At 36.6% G+C, this 22,635-nt stretch overlaps 1 protein-coding gene across 1 annotated transcript in view; it reads right to left on the reverse strand.

Moving 5' to 3' along the window:
- Window positions 1–22,635, reverse strand: part of CC2D2B (coiled-coil and C2 domain containing 2B) — a 96,271-nt gene that overhangs the window by 25,403 nt on the left and 48,233 nt on the right. The window contains 6 exon segments of the mRNA XM_057736949.1: window positions 1,162–1,258; window positions 8,529–8,638; window positions 9,425–9,545; window positions 10,756–10,926; window positions 13,833–13,924; window positions 17,007–17,099. Coding sequence (XP_057592932.1) covers window positions 1,162–1,258; window positions 8,529–8,638; window positions 9,425–9,545; window positions 10,756–10,926; window positions 13,833–13,924; window positions 17,007–17,099 — 684 coding nt within the window.

Raw genomic sequence — 22,635 nt, forward strand, 5'->3', positions numbered from 1 at the left:
AGTCAAGGAAGGGAGGGAATACGGGGATATGTGTATAAAAACAGATGATTGAACTTGGTGTACCCCCAAAAAAATAATAAAAAAAAAAGATGTGGCACATATATACAGTGGAATATTAGCCATAAAAAGGAATGAAATGGAGCTATATGTAATGAGGTGGATAGACCTAGAGTCTGTCATACAGAGCAAAGCCAGCTAGAAAGAGAAAAACAAATACCATATGCTAACTCATATATACAAAATCTAAAAAAATGGTACTGATGAACCCAGTGACGGGGCAAGAATAAGGATGCAGATGCAGAGAATGGACTGGAGGACACGGGTTTGGGGGGTGGTGGGCGAAGTGGAAGCTGGGATGAAGTGAGAGAGTAGCATAGACATAGATACACTACCAACTGTAAAATAAATAGCTAGTGGGAAGTTGCTGTATAACAAAGGGAGATCAACTCGATGATGGGTGATGCCTTAGAGGGCCAGGACAGGGAGGGTGGGAGGGAGTCGCAGGAGGGAAGAGATATGGGTATATATGTATAAATACAACTGATTCGCTTTGGTGTACCTCAGAAACTGGTACAAGAGTGTAAAGCAATTATATTCCAATAAAGAACTTAAAAAAAAAAAAGAATATCAAGAAAGCCATGGTATTGAATTTCCAAGCCCTGGGATTGTTGTTGCTGTTTACCTGAATCTGGCGAAGGGCTGAAGTTTGAAAAAAGCTGCAAATACCCCTGATTCCTCCCAACAGTTCATAACCACTGCTTTTGGATATCTTCCTACATGTCAGTAAATAATATAAAGCATCTTAATGTATATACTTTTATCATAGTGAATATACTTAGTGCAGCAAACCTTGAAAATACACTAAAGCTTGGCTACCAGGAAGTTCACATGTAAATGTAATGTTCAATTGCAGAAACCTACTTTTCCCAAATTCTTGGTATATTTATCCCTCTTCCTCTTATATGTGGTTTATGATGTCTGTTATTTTTGAACTGACTCGTCATGTGTCTGATTTTATTTCAAGTTGCCCCACATCCTTTTTAGAAAATGTTGGAAATAGATATTACATCTAAAAGCAAATTTACAAATATGTTAATGGACTTCTTTCAGTCTGAACTTAAAATTATTTCAACATTGATTATTATAATTATTCTACTTTACCTCATGTTTTTCAATAATCATCTCATCAAAAATGTTGATATACATATTATCTTTTATTTTAGATAAGCTTGAGAAGTTATAATCATGTCCTGGTAAGCTGTAAATGAGAAAAACATATTCAAATGCTTAATTGATTTTATAAAAGCATTATTCATAAAAGACTAAAATTAACTGTATTATTCTCTTTTACATAAAGTGTAAGCTAAGAAAATCTATGTGCTTTCAAGACAACTTATTTTTTATTAAAGCCAGTATCAAAAGATCTACAAACAATAAATGGAGTGGGTGTGGAGAAAACGGTACCCTCCTACACCATTGGTGGGAATGTAAATTGGTACAGCCACTGTGGAAAACAGTATGGAGGTTCCTCAGGAAACTAAAAATAGAACTACCATATAACCCAGCAGTCCCACTCCTGGGCATATACCCACAGAAAACCATAATTCAAAAAGACACATGCACCCAATGTTCACTGCAGAACTCTTTACAATAGCCAGGATATGGAAGCAACCTAAGTGTCCATCAACAGAGGAATGGATAAAGAAGACGTGGTACATATATACAATGGAATATTATTCAGCCATAAAAATAAATGAAATAATGCCATTTGTAGCAACATGAATGGACCTAGAGATTGTCATACCGAGTGAAGTAAGTCAGACACAGAAAGACAAATATCGTATGATATCACTTATATGTGGAATCTAATAAAAGAGGTTCAAATGAACTTATTTACAAAACAGAAGCAGAGTCAAGGATGTAGAAAACAAACTTATAGTTACTAGGGGATTAAGCAGGGGGGAGATAAATTGGGAGACTGGTATTGACATACACACACTACTATATATAAAACATATAACTAATAAGAACCTGCTGTATAGCACAGGGAACTCTACTTGGTACTCTGTAATGGCCTATATGGGAAAAGAACCTGAAAAAAAAAAAAAAAGACTGGATATATATATATGTATAACTGATTCACTTTGCTGGATACCTGAGACTAACACACTATAAATCAACTATACTCCAATAAAAATTAAAAAGTAAAAAAGTAAATTTATCTTATCTCTCTATTAAGATAATTTGCATGAAAAATAAAAATGTTTAAATGCCAAGCAGAAAGCCTTTCACTACAGCCATCCACTGCAAACAAATTATCTGGAGTGTGCTACTTTATGTTTCCAAATATCTTAAATTCTGCTAGTTTCTACTATTTCACACATAGAGTTAAACTGCTCTTTTGCTCTCAGCTAAAAGATATTACTGTTTAACCATGAAACATTCTCTTTCCCACATTTATTTTCTCCAACCAGAAACTGGGACAGTGGAGTGTATTTTGCAAGCTGTCTGCTGATGGCTTACTTGACTGGATCCATTTTTAGAGGTAGCTGAAAGCATAGTGCAGTATATCCACTCTCAGCTCTAGCTTGCACATCAAATCTCAATCAAACTTCCAACAGCTCAGAGAAGTTAAATGCAAATGACACCAGCAAATGACAGAGTCCTAATCTGAACCCAGTTCTGACTAACTCTAAAGACGAGGTCCTTTTCATCATACCAATTGTCACTGACATTATTTGTTGAAGCTTGCTGCTTAAGGAAACACCTATTATGTCAAAGGATCTTCAACAATTTGTACAACTTTCTGAGACCTACTGGCAGTGATGACTGAAAAGTATTAGTTGAATTTGGAGAATAATTTAAAGGTGAAGATTCCCTGTCTAAGTGATAAACTGACTTCCCTACACTGCTCCCTTCAAGAATTCCCTTTCATGTAGCAATGGCCTAAGACAGGTCAGGGGAGGCAACGCATGTTTAGAATACTGTGCTAGCAGGAGCAATGATTGCTGTCAACCTCAAAACATTTTTGAGTGTGTCAGCTTAGTATATCCTTAAAACACTCAAGTCCTGCATTATCTTGCATTTGCATTCTATTCAAACTTTTCTCAAATTTCACCACAATTTCTTCTCCAAAGTAGAGCTCACAAGACTAGTTACTATTTACTATTTAAATATTATTACTATCTATTCTATTTGCATGTGGTTTTTATTCACTAAAATATCATGTGGGAAAGGAAACAGAGCTCATGTAGCTGAGACATCAAAAAACGATAGCTGAAAGTTTTTGCCTTAGTTGAACCCTCTGATCCACTTGGTTGTACTTTAAATGGGTTCTTGGCTTATCTGATTGTTGTAACTGCAAACATGCAAATACTCTACAGCCTTCCTCTTTTTAGTTTACTTGTAAGATTATCTTACTATTTCATATTCTCCTAAATCTATTTATTTAATCCACTATATTTAAACTCTAACGTCTAAATTAACATACAAAGTATTTCCACACATATAACCACATTTTATACCTTTGTAAACTTTACCCAAATACATTTTACATACTAATTACTTAATATTATACAATGTAATATAATAGATTTACCTTTCAATCACCACTCCTCTTCACACACAAAAAGTAAGCAAATATGAGAGAAAAAAGAAAAGCAAGAAGTACAAGGTCCAGATAGACAGACAAATAACAAGGATATCTATTTAAGAACTGTGGCCAAAGGCTCTGAAAATACAACTAAGCTATGTTGAATCTGAAAGAATATACCTGATTTCTGCTAACAGCAGAAGTATCCATAGCATCGAAGCTAATAAATTCCAAGGTAAGCTGACCTATTTGAGTTTTTCCTTCAAAGCTAAAATAATGGTATAAACAGTGTTTCTCTGTCTCCTTTGTCAATCTTAGTTAGGGTCTGCAGGTTTTCACTTTAAGGTGTGGTGGCTGGCATGTGATTGTTCATACAGTACAGAATTTCCTTCTGTGGGACCAATTATTGGAGTGAGGGGATTATGTCAAAGCTCTTTGGCAAGAAAGGACCACAGAAGGCAGTGGTGGTTGGTGGTCCTGTGCTCCCACAGCTTGCATCTGGGCCCTCAAGGCTTAGTTTGCTTGGAAAGTGACTGGATGACTATGGAGCTTCCTGGTTAGAGCCTATAGCTAGGACCTCTTTTATACAATCTTGCAGGAAACACAGTGGCTGGAGGGTGAAGGGCATAGACAGATTGTTTCATCCTGGAAGTCAGGACCCACTCACAAAGGGCCAAGGTCAAGAACACCTAGAGGGGTGGGATGGGGAGGGTGTAGAGTGGAAGGGAGGCTCATGACGGAGGGGATATAGGTATACATACAGCTGATTCACTTTGTTGTACAGCAGAAACTAACACAACACTGTAAAGCAATTATAATTCAATAAAGATATTAAAAAAGAAAAAAGAACACAGATGGTGAAGGGAAAAACACCAGAAGCCCAATGTCCAGGAGACCAAAAGGTTGGCTAGAAATGGAAGAAATTCAGGAGTTAAAAAGTCAGAAGAAATTCAGGAGTTAAAAAGTCAGAAGGATACCATCAAAAAAACATGCAAATAGTCAAGAACCACATGATCTGCAGAAATTAAGGAAGCTGAACAAGATTGGCAGGAGAAGGGGTAAGGGCACAAGGAAAAGAGAAAGAACTTTGATAATGGATGTAGTGGACAGTTCCTTATATTCCCTTTACCCTAGAGAGAGCTATAGATGTATAGGAAGTAACAACTGAAAATTGCTAATTGAGTTTAGAGAACAATTTTAAGTTCTATGTTTCAAATTTGTCTTGATCAGTGCACTTTATTGTCAATTACAAAAAAAAAAATCTATTTATATAGCTTTAGCATCAAATATGAATCTTGAGAAAGAAAAGAGCCAGAGATTCCACTTCCTGATTTCAAAATACATACATTACGAAGTTACAGTAATGAAATCAGTATGGGGCTTCCCTGGTGGCGCAGTGGTTAAGAATCCACCTGCCAATGTAGGGGACATGGGTTTGAGCCCTGATCTGGGAAGAACCCACATGCCGCAGAGCAACTAAGCCCATGAGCCACAACTACTGAGCCTGCGCTCTAGAGCCCGCAAGCCACAACTACTGAGCTCATGTGCCACAACTACTTAAGTCCACATGCTTAGAGCCTCTGCTCTGCAACAAGAGAAGCCACTGAAATGAGAAGCCCGCACACCACGACAGAGTAGCCACCGCTTACCACAACTAGAGAAAGCCCGTGTACAGCAACAAAGACCCAATGCAGCCAAAAATAAAATAAATAAAATTAATTAATTTTTTAAAAACAGTATGGTACTGGCATAAAGACAGACATATAGACCAGTGGTACAGAATATAGAGCCTAGATATAAATCCCTGCATCTACATCAGGTCAACTGATCTTTGAAAAGGGTGCCAAGAGTGCACAATGAGCAAAGGACAGTCTCTTCAACAAATGGTGTTGGTAAAACTATGTGCAAAAGAATCAGATTTGATCTTTATCTTATACCATATACAAAATTCAACTCAAAATGGATTAAAGGCTTAAAATGTAAGAACCGAAACTATAAAGCTCCTGGAAGAAAGCACAGGGGAAAAGCTTCATGACACTGGTTGTGGCAATAATTTCACGGACATGATACTAAAGCACAGGCAACAAAAGCAAAAATTAAAAAGTGTAACTGTATTAAACTATAAACTTTCTCCACAGCAAAGGAAATGATGGACAGAGTGCAAGGGCAACTTATGGAATGGGAGTCCGTTATAATACATATGTTTTGCAAAACACATAAAGAGCTCCAAAATACATAAAGAGCTCATACAACTCAGTAGTAAAAGAGGTAATAATCTGATTTTAAAATGTGCTAAAACTTGAATGGACATTTTCCAAAAATGACATACAAATGGCCAATAGATACGTGAAAAAACGCTCAAAATTGCGAATAATAAAACACTCACTAATAATCAGGGAAATGCGATCAAGACTACAATGAGATATCACTTCATACCTGTTATGATTTTTTTATTATCAAAAAAATAAACTAATAAGTGTTGGTGAAGATGTGTAAAACTGGGACTCCTGCACACTGTCGCTGGGAATGCAAAATGGTGCAGCTGCTATGCAAAATGTTACGCAGATTCCGCAAAAAATTACAAGTAGAACTACCATGTGATATAGCAATCCCATTTCTAGGTATTTATCCAAATGAACTGAATCAGAATCTCAAAGAGATGTTAGCACTCCTATGTTCACTGCAGCACTAGTCACAACAGCCAAGGTATGGAAGTATCCTAAATGTTTGTTGACAGATGAATAGATAAAGAAATCGTGTATATATATGGAATACTGCTCACCCTTAAAAAAGGAGGAAATTCTGCAATATGTGACACCATGGATGAACCTTGAGGACATTATACTAAATGAAATAAACCAGTCATAGAAAGACTGCACAATTCCACCTATATGTGGCATCTAACTTAGTCAAACTCATAGAGTCGAAGAGCAGAATGGTGGTTGCCAGGGGCTGGGGGGAGGGGGAAATGAGGAGTTACTAATCAACAGGCGTAAAACTTCAGGGAAGGAAGATGAAAAAGCTCTAGATGTGCTGTACAACCTTTTATCTACATTCAGAATAATATATTGCACACTTAAAAATTTGTTAAAAGGGTAGATGTCATGTTAAGGTTCTTTCCACATTAAAAAAGTCAGTAGACTTTGAGTAAGGCAAACTACCCTCTGTAACACTGTCTCACGTGATTGTGGGGGAAGGTAAGCCCCAAATCTGCAGGGTAAGCTGGCAGGAGGGAAGCCCAGAGAAGAGTTGCAGTTCAAGGCTGAAGGCAGTGCGTTGGCAGAATCCCCTTCCTAGGTGGGGTAAGTCTTTTTTTCTATTAAGCCTTCCACTGATTGGATGAGGCCCACCCCTATTACAGAGGGTAAAAGAGAGTCAAAGAGACACACACACACACACACACCCTGTTAGTTCTGTTTTTATGGAGAACACTGACATGCAATGACACTCTGGAAAATATAAAACTATGGTGGCAGTAAAAGGATCAGTGGTTGCCAGAGGTTCCAGGGGAGGGATGAAGGGGTGAACAGGTGAAGCCCAGGGCATTTTTAGGGCAGTGAAACCATGCTGTATGATATTACGTGGTAGATACACGTCATTATACATTTGTCAAAACCCATAGAATGTACAACACAAAGAATGAACTCTAATGTAAATTGTGAACTTAGATAATGTGTCACCATTGGTCCAGTGATTGTAACAAATGTACCACACTGACATTTAGGGAGGCTGTGTGTGTGTGTTGTAGGGAGGGGATATATATAAACTCTCTGCTTTCTGCTCAATTTTACAGTGAACCTAAACTGCTCTAAAAAATAAAGCCTATTGATTTGTTTAAAATGGACAAAAAAGAAACTGAATCTCATTAGAAATCTGGGAATGTAAATTAAACCACAATATCGCTTTAGATCCGCCGCATTAGAAAAATTAATTTTAAAAATACAAAATATTATTGAAGACGTGGCACAATAGGAATTTTTATATTGCTGCTGGGAGTATATATTGGCACAATGACTTTAGGAAAAAATTTGGCATTAGCTAGTAAAGTGGAAGCGATTCCACTCCTGGATATAGAACGTAGAGCAAAGGGTCTCAAAGTGTCCCCTGACTAGTAGCATCAGTAACACCTGGGAACTTGTTAGAAATGGAATTATGTATCAGGCTCTACCCCAGAGCTACTGAATTAGAAACTATGGAGCTGGGCCCAGCAATTTGTTTAAAGAAGCTGTACAGGTGATTTCAGTGCACAAAATACCTTGAGAACTACTGTCTTATAAAGAAAGCCTTACATGTGTGTTCCAGATGACAAGTACAAGAATGTTCAGAGCAACACTATTCGCAACAGCAAAACATTAAAACCAGGCAAATGTGCATCAACAGGATAAAATATAAATAAATTATGGCATTTTAATACAGTGGAATACTATACAGAAGTGAAAATAAAGGAAGGAAGGAATAGTTACAGGTATGAATATAGATAAATCTCTCAAAATAATTGAGAATAAAGAAACAGACTGCAAAAGATAATTCAATTTATATAAAGTTGAAAAACATCCACAAGTAAATAAAACATAGCTAGTGACAAATACTGTTTAAAATCATAAAGAAAGAGAGGGACTAATAAATGCAAATTCATGGTTGTTACCTCTGGGGTGGAAGGAAATTAAGTATTGACACAGTGGAGCCCTCAAAAATATTGGTAATACTCCACTTCTTAGGCTAGATGGTAGATACACGGGTATTCATTTTATCATTTTTCCTCATAACTTACATTTACATATACATTATATATATTAATATCTACGTAAGAAATACTTCATAATTTAAAAACTCAAAAATGAAGCCTATATCAATTATTATTGTCAATAAATGGCTCAAGAAAATAATTTTTTATTGCTCTGTTTTAGAAGCGGAGGGAAAATGGACTCCAACTTACATAAAATCTACTTTGATTTCTTCATTCCAGGAGGGATGAGATCCACGTGCAACACTGGTTTGGTATACAGTGTGCTGAAAGGAAACTTCCACAAAGGGGTGCACAGCGTCCTGAAACACATAATAAACGCTGACTAGATCTTTGTAACAGTCTACACAGTTGATAAAAGGCAGAAATTACTTAGCTACTGGCCGATAACTGGGTGGCTTACTTTTTCTAGTTTTTCAAACAACCATTATTCATTCATTCATTCATTCAATTAACATTTCTTCATCTTATTCAACATCCTGGTACTACTCGGCTAGGATCCAAAAATCAATGGAAATCCTTAAGGATTTTTACCTTAAGGGTATCAGGAGAAAATAAACAGGTAAACAAATAATTGTAATGAAATGTAAGAAATAAAAGAAATATATTCACGGTATAATAGCTACTCAGGAGAGAGAAATGATTAACTTTCTGGGGTGAGGATAAGGAGAACTTCACAGAGAAAACACTGCTTGGGCTTGGGCTTTGAAACATTCAATAGTAGTTCATGTGGCCAATAACACAGAGGTACAGTGGCCATTCCAGGCAAAGGAAAGGCCTTCTGGAACAAATAGTAGTATGATATGATACCACTGTGGAGTGATGAGAAATGTAGCTGATTGGTAGGTAAGAATCAGATCCTTACAGATTTTGGTGGACATTCTAAGAAGCCACCATTCTAAGGAGCTTGCACCTTACTCTATAGACCCTGAGAGAAGGGAAGCAGAGAATGAAATAGTTAGAATTACATTTTATAAAGAGTACCTTCACGGTGTTATGGAGAGTAAACTAGAAGCCCAGGAGATTAGCGATGGATAGTCCAATTAGTGGCCAGTTGCAGTTCAGGGAAAACATGATCAAAACTGCACTTTATAGAAGTGTTAAATACTTATCTCATTTAAGATCTCATCTGAGGCTACGGATTTCGTTGTTTCCTTATGTCTGAGGCGAGACATGGATGACATCAAGTAAGTAGGCATATCCAAGACCCTTAAGGAAAAGCAATATAGAGATATACACTTTAATTAATTTTAACATTAGTTTTGGTGGGAGTAGGTAGGGTTTTGCTTATGCTTATAGAGATATATGTCAGTTACCCAGGATCTTAGAGACTTTGCTTTGGATCTTCATATCATAGGTGGTTAGAGATAAATATGTGACAATCTCTGCCTCTGGAAGGGTAGCTCCTGAATGCTGAAGTATGGATTGGAACCAGTCTGTGACAGAGTTTTCACTGATCCTCAGCAAAAGGAGAAAATTAGGGCAACTAATACTTTGAGATTACATTCTTCTTATTTTTGGTGTTACAATATTCTTTCTTTTACAAATTCATTATTATAGAAAATGGTGGTAATTTTATAATGTCCTTATTTCACAAAACAGCCTTGAAATGGGCATTTGTTTTGAGAATACCTGTTCTATCATAAAGTCATATTTTATAATATAAAACATAGGCAAAACCTTTAAGAGGTTTTAACTATAGATTAGTAGTTAGTAAGCAAAATATTTGTTTTTCATATGTAGAGTTCACGGGATGTGGTAAACATAAAATAAGCAAGTAGAGCACATATGTGTTAAATGTAGATAGAGAGGGATACTCAGTATTCCTGAGGTAACTGGGCACTAAATATTCACAATATATAAACTATATATGAGATTAAATATATGAGACACTCGATATTCAGGATACACTAAATACTCATGAGTTTTTAATATTCATGTATTCTGACCCCACATAACCTCTGCCCAAGAAACACAAATACAAAGCACTGAGTGCCTGCAGAAGAGATGGGTAAGGTCTGATTTTTGTAGAAGTCACCTAAAATGACACGTTCAAAATGGAGCCTACTCTCTCCTGTAGTCTATATACTTCCAGTACTGTGAGAGGACAGTTGTAGAGAACAGTGTAGTTAGCAACAGCAGCTTAAGTTTTCACAATAGGGATAGGGACAGAAGGCATTTATTTTACATAGCACCCAAAAATATACATGTTAAAGGTACTTTGGGCATCGCAAACTTCTGAAAAATTTTAATAGGTAGCAATGACAATAAGTTTGACTATCCAAATGAAGATTTCAACTTTCATTCAGTTTCTGAATATGCAGCATTAATAAAGTGCATAGTTTTATTAAGAAGGCAGTATAGAAATTTACATTTAAGACATCTTTTGCAGCTACCAAAACTGGTGTAACTGCCTTACCTATTAACTATTGTTTTCCTTGTAGGAATATTATAAGCCCTCAGTATTCTGACAAGAATCTTAATATCTCCATCACAGATAGTCTGTGCTGCCACTTTTTTCCTTTCTTGCCTCTGAGGCTTCAACTTTCTTCGTCGTTCAAGAAGCTTACAAACTGCACGTGTCAACTGGCTAAAGAGTAAAAAATGATCAATCACACAGATACAAGATAACTTAAGATTTGAAAAATATCAAATTTTAAACTAATTATTATAAATAAGGTCATTATTCTGAACCATGTTCTCTCCATTGTGGAGGGGAGACAGAGTTGTCTTAGACTCAAGGCAAAAATCTTTTTCTGAGCATAGAAGAGATGCTATGTTAAGAGAGAATGTGATTGCTCCATGTTCTTTGGGTATATGGGCCAAGAAGAAACAAGGGCATGGAGAGGTAATTCCATGAAGCATGATGTTATTTCAAAGGATTATTCATTTTGTCAGGAATCGTTCTCTTGAAAGTGGTTAGATACTCAACTTTTCTACATGGTTCTGAAAAGGAGCTAGTTATACGTGTTGCCAACCCTGGCAGCACAAACTTATGTAATTATAGCTTTATGGTCACACCTATTTTCCTCCAAAGACTGAAAATAAAACGTAGACTTTAGACTATACTACAAAGCTCTAGTCATCTAAACTGTATGGTACTGGCACAAAGACAGAAATATAGATCAACGGAACAGGATAGAAAGCCCAGAAATAAACCCATGCACCTGTGGTCAATTCATCTATAAATACAACAAAGGAGGCAAGACTATACAATGGAGGAAAGACAGTCTCTTCAACAAATGGTGCTGGGAAAACTGGACAGCTACATTTAAAAAAATGAAATCAGAACATTCTTTAACACCACACACAAAAATAAACTCAAAATAGATTAAAGACCTAAATGTGAGACTGGACACTATAAAACTCTTAGAGGAAAACATAGGCAGAACATTCTCTGACATAAATCTCAGCAATATCTTTTTCAATTCATCTCCCAGAGTAATGGAAATAAAAACAAAAATAAACAAATGGGACCTAATTAAACCCAAAAGCTTTTGCATAGCAAAGGAAACCATAAAAAAAGCAAAAAGACAATCCTCAGATTGGGAGAAAATATTTGCAAATGATGTGACTGACAAGGGATTAGTCTCCAAAATTTACAAACAGCTGAGATGGTAATATCATCAAAGCAAACAACGCAATCAAAAAATGGACAGAAGACCTAAATAGACATTTCTCCAAAGAAGACATACAGACAGCCAAGAGGCTCATGAAAAGATGTTCAACATCGCTAACTGTTAGAGAAATGCAAATCAAAACTACGAGATATCACCTCACACCAGTCAGAATGGCTATCATCAAAAAATCCACAAACAATAAATGCTGGAGACAGTGTGGAGAAAAGGGAACCCTCCTGCACTGTTGGTGGGAATGTAAACTGGTACAGCCACTATGGAAAACAGTTTGGAGGTTCCTTAAAAAACTATAAATAGAGTTACCATATGACCCAGCAATCCCACTACTGGGAATATACCCAGAGAAAACCATCATTCAAAAAGACACATGCACCCCAATGTTCATAGCATCACTATTTACAATAGCCTGGACATGGAAGCAACCTAAATGTCCACCAGCAGAGGAATGGATAAAGAAGATGTGGTACATACATACAATGGAATATTACTTAGCCATTAAAAATAATGAAATGATGCCATTTGCAGCAACATGGATGGACCTAGAGATTGTCATATTGTGTGAAGTAAGTCAGAAATATCATATGACATCCCTTATATGTGGAATCTAAAGAAAAACATACAAATGGACTTATTTACAAAACAGAAACAGACTCACAGACTTAAGAGAACTTACGGTTACTGGGGGGAAGTAGGGGGGAGAGATAGTTAGGGAGTTTGGGACTGACATGTACACAATGCTATATTTAAAATGGATAACCAACAAGGACCTACTGCATAGCACAAGAAACTCTGCTCAATATTCTGTAACAATCTAACTGGGAAAAGAATTTGAAAAAGAATATATATATGTATACGTATAACTGAATCACTTTGTTGTACACCTGAAACTAACACACCATTGTTAATCAACTGTACTCCAATATAAGATAAAAAAATTAAAAAAATAAGTTTTCATCATTGACACGTACACACTACTATATATAAAATAGATAACTAATAAGGACCTACTGTATAGCACAGGAACTATACTAACATTCTGTAATGGCCTATATGGGAAAAGAATCTTAAAAAGGGTAGATATATGTGTGTGTATATATATATATATTACAGATTCACTCTGCTGGACACCTGAAACTAACACAACATTGTAAATCAACTATATCCCAATAAAACTTTTAAAACAATAAATTTTCATTTAAAAACATGTGCTCATGGAAGACTTACTTCACGATATATTTTAGAATAGAACCCCCCCCCAAACAATAGATTTCAGCATCCTAAACCAATTAAACCCTTATTGTTAATATTAAGAATCTGCAAGTGGCCCCAGGGCAGTTTTCCAGAAACATAGCATCCCAAATTCCAGTTCCTACCCTTAAGTTTCACAGATAGGACAGTATAAGAATTGAGTTACTTCAGCCAAAGGCTCCCCCAACTGCTGCCTGTGGATCACAGAGCCCTTGTATGAATGAGGATTCAGTTTTGAAAGGGGGAGACTATAGGCTTAGTGTGTGGTGCTACCAGCAATGACTTTTCCAGTAGCAGTCTCAGGACAGGGAAATCTCAGGGCAAAACTAATTTGGGACAAAGGTATTTCTTTCTTGCCCTAAAAACTATCAATAAAGAGAGGGTTAAAAACTAAAATATTATACAATTGAAAATACAAATCATATAGATATGTCCAAAATACAATTTAAAAATGACCAAAAATATTTGTCACTAAATTTCATTTTATGCTTTGTAACTGCATTTTGACATTAACTTAATTAATATAAAAATAGAGAACTTAGTAGAGGACTTTGAAGGTATTAGCTTACAGCTTCATATTTCAGACTTACATAATAATTTTAGTACATACCTTGCAGATACAACTTCTTCATAATCAGCCACAATATCTGATAACTTAAATTTGCTAACTTTGGCAATTCTTTTCATTATCAATCTTCTCATCTACAAAAAAATTTTAGAATTGAAAGAAATGCATAGTTTATATTTTAAGATTAAGTATATACAATGCTACTGGTGTCACTATTTTTTACTCCTAATTTTTGCAAGCAGTGAATGAAAAGGGGAATTAGAGAAGTGAAAGTATGGTTGTGTTTGCTACCATTATTAAAATCATTCCCAATGCTCTCATTAATGCCCCCTCATCTCTTTCCACCTAACCCACAGTTTACGTAGACAGAACTAGTCTTCATCAAAGGAGATGATCGTCCTGTGAATGTGTTTCTACAACAGGCACTCGTACAGACACAAATCTTGATCCACAAAGAAATGTGATCACATTTCTGTATTTCCTCTGAGTCCATCCTATTCTGACTTTAGGCTCTCACTCTGTCAGCTTGGTAAGATATTCAGTGCTTGAACAGAGCCATTCCCCTAAGCCCTTGTTGCTTCCAGAACCCATAGACCTTGGTTCCTCCACAGACTCTGAAATTCTTCTCTTTAGTCTGAGGAAATCCCTCCCTTTCTCCTCTAACCCCATCCTTCACAACAGGTATAGACTTTTAGAAATGAAAGGAGGAAGAAGTGCGTCTGGAGGCAATTTTCTCTTTCTGTCCTGCCACAAGTTGCCCTGGAGATAATGTAACCTAGAGCCTAATGATCTGATTAAATTAGGAAAATGGGGTGATAGGAGAATGGGAAATATATAACTCCTAAGAATTACCCTGCCATATGGGCAACAAATTCTTTCTCCTGAAGGTGAACCACACCCCTCTTCCCTCTGACCCCATCATCGTGCTTCAGCCCTCTCACTCGTGCACTTTCTCACGCTCTCTCTCTTTCTCCTTTTCTCCCTTGGTATCACGCAGACTGAGCTCCTTGCTATTCCTCCCACAGGCCACACATATTCCTTCCTCACAGCTTTCACACGTGGTTCCATCAGCCTGAAATGTTCTTCTCCCAAAAAAACTCCATGGCTAGCTCCTTCAGTTCCTTCAGGTCTTTTGCTGAAGTGTTACCTTCTCAAGGACTTTCCTTGATCACTTTGTCTAACACTGCACCCCCTACCTCGGAACCCCCTCCCCACCACACACACACACACACACACACTCCTGTCCTCTCTTCCTGTTTCGTTGTAGCACATATCCCTTTCTAACATTCTAATGTTTTGTTCATTATCTGGCTTCCCCCACCAGAATGACCTCCTCTAGGAGGTCAGGGATTTTAGTCTATTTTGTTTACTGCTGTAATTCCAATGTCGAGTATAATGCCTGATTCATAGCAAGTGCTCAATAAGTATTTATTGAGTAAAGTAATGAAAGGGACAGATTGAGGAGAGGCACTGGCCTCTTAGATGCAAATATTTCAGCAAAACTTTATCTAGCAATCCGTGAGACTGCTGGGACTTTACTGCTCCAATTCCAGCCTCAGCCACCACTGACCCCACCCAGTAACACAGCAGGAAGTTTAATGCACATAACTCACAGTCCCCTGAGTTCCTCCCATAGCAGGATTTAAACACCAATGGCTCTATTAGGCCTCCAGGGTCAAACCAGGATTCCCGTACCTGTAACTAAAGTAATTATCCTTTGAACTTGTAGTTTTAAACTCTCCTGAAATAGCAAAGAAATCTTCACAAGGAGCTAAAAACCAATCACAAAATGTTCTTAAAGCTCCTCCCCAGGATTCCTACATGAAGATCAAGAATCCTCAGACACTTGCTCTCTTACCACCTTCCTGATCCTCTGCTGCCCTCCCTTCTGGGCTTCCTCACTCACCGAAGAAAAGAGAGAAGAGATAAGGATGATATATGTTCTCTTTTCTTACGAGAAAGAACACCTCTTTATTTCCTAAGACATAAATATCATTATTAAATCACATCTCAACTTTGAAAAAAAAATATGGAGCTAGTAAAGAAGGTGTGGGAGGGGCAAGAGCGAGTGGGGGAAGATGCCTGCCAGTGATAAAGAGGAGGTGCTCTTTCAGGCTACGAAACTATAATGGTCTGCATTTCTACCCTGCTCCCATAGGAACAGAGTGCAAACTAGCAGAGGACTTGAGGTTTTATCTCCTTTGCCACTTAACTTCAGACATAAAGCAAGGCAGGCATTTTTATCGCCTGTTTTTATAGACCAATAAAGCAGGACTCAGGGCATAGATTACTTGCCCAAAGACAAACAGGATGATCAGAACAGGTCTTCACGCACCTGTCTAGGGCTCTTCTAGTCACATAAGGTTGCTTCTCTCCTGTCTCCATGAGGGATTTGGTTTGTATCCCTTAGATCTTTCCATGGCTCTCTGCTTCTTTTCAAGTTACCCTAAAAGGCTGCTCTGGTGCCCTATAGCAAAGGCTATAGATTCTACTCTCGCAAAAGTCTTAGAAACCTCCTCAGCCTTGCAATTTTATCCCCGACTTCATTAATAGCTCAAACACTCCTCAACATTTTCTGAGTAAAGAGCACCGTGCTGGGCATTATGGATCTATAGATACAGTCCCCGCGCTCCAGAAGTGTGGAGTGGAGCGATGAGGGGTCAGTGGAAAGAAATCAGGAGTAAAATTCAGTGAGGGATTCCACCCCAAATGTGGTTTAGGATTTGTTAGTGTGTTCTGGAAATATCTGAAGCATATGTCTTCCTCTACTATTTCTGTCTCCTAGTAGCTCCTCCATCCCTTTGTCCCCTTAACTGCTCTAGTGTACGGCATTATGAGTTATTAATAAAACTAGGGATTTTGGACAAATGCTGGTGTACTTCTTACAGTGAACTTTTAGGGTCAAAAGGAGATGGGAAGTCTTTAACGTTCATGTGTAAACGGAAACAGTTGGGATATGCTTTAATAATTCCTGTCAATTGAAGGAAATGCTGCATCAACAATGTACATCGACTGTACATTTACAGATGATCGGTTACTAACCCTGAAAAGGAATCTGAGTAGAACAGAAAACCCCTCAGTGATCAGAAAAAGGTGATGAGTAAGCAGGTCTGTCCATCTGACTCTCTGGGAAGAGTACAGTGCTGTGCATCCAGCAGACCAGTTTTCACAAAAGTAAATTCAAACATACTGATAAAACTATTTTTTTGCTGTTACCTTTTTCAGAAAATTGGCAGAATTAATCCTTTGTGCGGTAATAGAATTCACATCTGAAATGGACATATCTTTCTCTATCTGAGTTTCATATTCCTATAAACAGAGAACTAAATTAATTTCACTTTTTGAATGTAACAGAGTTTAGATATGATACACTGCAATAAAACATTAACTACTCATTTCAGTTCACGTGTAGGAGATATTGGCAACACTCTGGAATTGAGACAATACTTCTTTTAGATTCTCCCACTGAGAATTACCTAAGAAGAGTTATATTTTGTCTGCTTCTAGGAGGAGGCCCATTAATCTTTTAAAACTGAGTAACGATCGAGAAAAAATCTGTGATCAAAAAAATTATAAGAAAATGTAAAGACGATTGAGAACTATTCTTCATGTGTCCATTTACTGGGTAATCATGAGAAACAAAAGAAATGGGAAGTCGTGGAGTATAAGGGTCTAGAGAGTGGGCTTTGGAGGCCATAGTCCTGGATTCAAGTTGGCCCTGCTATTTACTAACTTCGTGGTTTGGGAAAAAGTTTACTGCAGACCTCAGTTTCCTCTTTTGTAATGCTAATAATATTACTATTATCAATATGTCACAGGATTGTTGTGAGATTTAACTGAAACGATATCTATAAAGTACGTGGCATATGCTAAGTAGTCAAAATATGATGACCATAGTCAATAACTTTAATTTTACATCCAGCAGTTGGTATAAGATTATTTGTCAGGATGCTTCATCTATATAATTTAGAATAAATTTGCATCTGTTACATCTGCATTTGTGGGATACGTTCCTAATGCACATTGAAATCATTTTACGTTATACAGAGCATTAAACATGACACAAAAATTATGAAGAATCTCTTAATTACATAAATTATATGAAAGTAATTTGTTTCTCTAATCATCCACAAGAAATCTTGAAATTAATTCTGGTGACAATTAACAACTTTTACCTAAAGATATATTATATTACTATTTCATATCACTTCACTTACTTTTAAAAATATTAATTTATAGGAGTTACTTAGATACTCTGGATATTAATTTTTATTAATATATAATTTGAAAATCTTTTCCTAATCTGTTGAGTTTAAATTTTAATACTAACAAGCTTATTAATATATTTCTTTATAATTTATACTTTTCCTGTTTTGTTTCAGAAATACTTTCCTGCCCAAGATTAAGACATCCATTTAAGTTTTGCATTTCATGTGTAATCTTCATTATGCATGGTATTTGTTTCTTTTGTGAGGTCTGAATCTAATTTTACATCATTCAAAAATGTTTTATAATTCTCTCCATTAAGTTTTTGTAGATGTTTTGTTAAATATATTCCTAAGCATCTAAGAGTTTTTATTGCTGTTGTAAAGTGTATCTTTAAGTTACATTTTTAGTGGGTTTTTATTGGTGTATAGAATGCTATTTATTTTTTGTCTTTAATTTTTCCTCATTTTTCAAACATACAGAAAACTAGAAAGGATGTTAAAATGTATGTACCTAGCCTCTAGATTAAGTAATTAATATTTTTCCATATTTGCTTAATCTGTTTCTTTTACTTTTTTGGCTAAAATATCTCAAAGTACAAATTATAGACACCATGACACTTCATTCCTAAATAAATACTTCATCAAAAATCTCCAAAAACTAAGGACACAACCGCAGTGCCATAATCACAGACAACAAAACTAACAATTTCCCAAAATATCTACTATTCAATTATCAATATTACATAATATTCTAATATCCTAATTTTACCAATAGCTATAAATTTTACCATATATACATATATACTGTATATCTCCATGTATACATAATATATATATATATATTCTTTTCCCATTCTTTTATATTTTTTCCCATTATAGATTATTACAAGATATGGAAAAAGTTCACTGTGCTATAGAGTAGGATCCTGTTGTTTATTTATTTTATATATGGTAGTTTGTAGCTGCTAATCCCAAACTCCTAATTTATCCTCCCCTCCCCTTTCCCCTTTGGTAACTATAAATTTGTTTTCTATGTCTATGAGTCTGTTTCTGTTTCATAAATAGGTTCATTTGTATCACTTTTTTAGATTCCACATATAAGTGGTATCATATGATTTTTTTTCTTTCATCTTATTGAGAACAAGCTTTACATGAGACAGCCAAATGATGGCACTACAAAATTCTGGAAAATTGCTACTAATTACAGCCTGGAAATTCCTAGCAAGCCTAATACCATCAAGGGATGTATGTGTATGAGCACACAATTGCACAGCTCTCTAAGATTTTGTAATGCATTTCCTAAATGGAAGGTGATATCATATGGTATTTCTCTTTCTCTCTCTGCAAATGGCAATATTTCATTCTTTTTAATGGTTGAGTAATATTCCACTGTATACATATACTGCACCTACTTTATCCATTCATCTGTTGATGGACACTTAGGTTGCTTCCATGTCTTGGCTATTGTAAATAGTGCTGCTATGAACATTGGGGTGCATGTATCTTTTTGAATTAGAGTTTTCTCTGGATGTATGCCCAGGAGTGGGATTGCTGGATCATAGGTAGCTCTATTTTTAGTTTCTAAGGAACCTCCATACTCTTCTCCATAGTGACTGCACCAATTTACATTCCCACCAACAATGCAGGAGGGTTCCCTTTCCTCCAAACCCTCTCCAGCATTTATTTAATGTGTAGACTTTTTGATGATGACCATTCTGAGTAGCGTGAGGTAGTACCTCATTGTAGTTTTGATTTGCATTTTTCTAACAATTAGCGATACTGAGCATCTTTTCTTGTGCCTGTTGGCCATTGCATATCTTTGGAGAAATGTCTACCTAGGCCTAAAAATGACGACTGTTTAAAGAGCTCAAAACGTAACAGAGAGAAACAGGTGTACTTGACATCCAGTTGTCCCACATTCCAAATTTGTCTCATCGTTCCCTCGTGGTGCCATTTAACGTGTTTCTCTATCCCTTAGATTTCAATTTGATTCAGATAACACATTTTTGGCAAGAATACTTCATACATGTAATGCTGTGTATTTCATATTGTATCATATTAGGAAGCAACACTCTCTGGCTGTCCTTTATCAATGTTTTAGTTTTCTATTTCTGCTATAAGAAATGATCACAACTTCAGTGGCTCCAAACAACACAAGTTTATTATCTGAGAGTTCTGTAGGTGAGAAGCCCAGGATGTCTTATGATTCAAATGAACTTATTTACATACATCTTAGCTGTTTTCTCTACTCCAGGTTTCACAAGGCTAATACCAAGGTTTCAGCCAGCTGGGTTCTCATCCAGAGGCTCTTGGGAGAATCTGCTTCCAAGCTCATCTAGGTTGTTGGCAGAATCTAGTACCTTATGATTATAGGACTGAGGTCTCGTTTCCTTGCTAGCTGACAGCTGAGGCCCACCCTTAGCTTCTAGGGATCTCTCTCCAGTCTTTGCAGGTGGACCTCTAAATCACAGAGCCAGCAACTACATGTGGAGTCCCTCTCATGACTGGAATCTCTCTGATTTCTCTTGCTGCTGCAGCTTTCTTTTGCTCTCAGCTGGAAATTTTTCTCTGCTGGTAAAGGCTCATACAATTAAATTAGGCCCACTCAGATAATCCAGGATAACTTCCCTATTCTGAGCAATGTAACATAACATTCACAGGTTCTGGGCATTAGGGAGTGGACATCTTTAGGGGGCCATTATTCTGCCTACCACACTTAATAAGATTAAGTTGGATCACTGAGTCAAGATGGTGACAACTACATTTCTCCATTATAGAGGTATAATTTTCCTTATGAAATAAAAAAAAGCTATTCATTCTTAAATATGGATATTATCTTCAGAAAATGTACTAGTTGTGACAGTTTGCTGTAGGTTCTCTTATGTTTTCCATGTAGACAAATGAATTTTCTGCAAACAAGGATAGTTTGTCTCTTCTTTTCCAATTCTAATTTTCTCCTCTCCTTTCTCTTTTCTGGCTTAATGCATTGGCTCTTACTGGTAGAGATGACAGTGGGCGTCTTCATGCTGTTGAACTTAATGGGGAAACTGATGTTTAGCTGCTAAGTAGACTGTTTGTGTAGGAGCCTGTGAGGAAATTGATTTCTGGTGGTGATCATTATACCAAACAGTTTCAGAGCCACACAGATAATAGGGCACTGAATCACAGTCAAGGGGTGTATTATAAAGAGCAGGTTTTCCAGAATGCTGGAAAGCTGGAGACAGAGAATTTGCTCAGGGACACCTGGGCACTGGCTCTATTTCTTGTCTTGAAGGATGAAATGGCCTTAGTGACCCTAACTTGGGTTCAAGAACCAGAAGAGTCCAATGTTTGTAAACATTCCCTTAAATGGAAGTGCATTTACCATGTATGAGTTAATTCTTCTGAGGTGGTGATGTAAACTTTGCCTATTTTGTACAGGTTTTTTGCTTAGTTTGGTTTCTTGTTTTGTTTTGTTTTTTTTAGCTCTGGCAAAACCCCACTTCTTATGGACATGTCATAAGAAGCTTACTACCTAACTGCATCACAGTACCAGAGTCTAAGAAAAACCAACATCAAAATTTGTTGCAGCCATCCTGCCCTGTGCTCTGCCCTGCTTCTGTACGTTTCTGTATCCCTGGCTAACTAAATCTGAAACTTAATCTAATCATCCAGTGGGTGTGTGGGTGGTCCCTTCTTATCTCTCCTCCCATTCCCTCAATACTACAGCTTACCTGACACACCTCTTTTCAAAGCAGTTTGCATCAGCAGAAAAATGGAAAATGTTAAAATATTCTTAATCAGTTTAAAGAAGTTCTCTTCTGATTCTAGGATGCTAACAGCTTTCATCATGAATGAGCACTAAATAATTAAATGACTTTTGGGCATTTATTTTATTTTTTTTAAGATTTTTTTTGATGTGGACCATTTTTAAAGTCTTTATTGAATTTGTTACAATATTGCTTCTGTTTTATGTTTTGGTTTTTTGGCAGTGAGGCATGTGGATTCTCAGCTCCCTGACCAGGATCAAACCCGCACCCCACTGCACTGGAAGTCAAAGTCTTAACTACTGAACTGCCAAGGAAGTCCCCTGGGCATTTATTAAGAGGAGCATATTTTTTCCTTCCTTAATTCTGTTAATGTGGTAAATTATATTAGTAGATTCCTTAATTAGATTAGCTCTGTTATCTGGAAATAAACCCTACTAGATTATGGTGTATAATTATACATTTATACATAATATATTGCTTTTTGAGTTGTTAAAATTTTATTAGTAATTTTACATCTATGCTCATTAGTGAAATTGACCTAAAATGCTCAATTTTTGCTTTCATTTCCCAATTTTGGCATGAAGGCCATCAACCTCAGAAAATGAGTTGGGTTGTTTTCCCTCCTTTTGTGTTCTCTGAATAGTTTGTATAAGATAAGGAAAGTTAGCACAGCCCCTAGTTTGAAAAGCAGAAACTATTCCTTTTTTATGATTTTATATCCCCAGTTATGCTGAGCACTGTGCTTCACCCATAGTAGTTTATGCAACTGCAGAACTGAAATCAATCATTGAGAGAAGCAGGAGGAAACAGAAGAACTTTTCAGCCATTCTAAGCCAAGGCCTTCCCACTGCTGTTTACTAACTGAAATTCTTAAGGTCTCAGAACAGA

Source organism: Hippopotamus amphibius, chromosome 5, assembly GCF_030028045.1.
Source record: "Hippopotamus amphibius kiboko isolate mHipAmp2 chromosome 5, mHipAmp2.hap2, whole genome shotgun sequence".
Lineage (NCBI taxonomy): Eukaryota > Metazoa > Chordata > Mammalia > Artiodactyla > Hippopotamidae > Hippopotamus > Hippopotamus amphibius.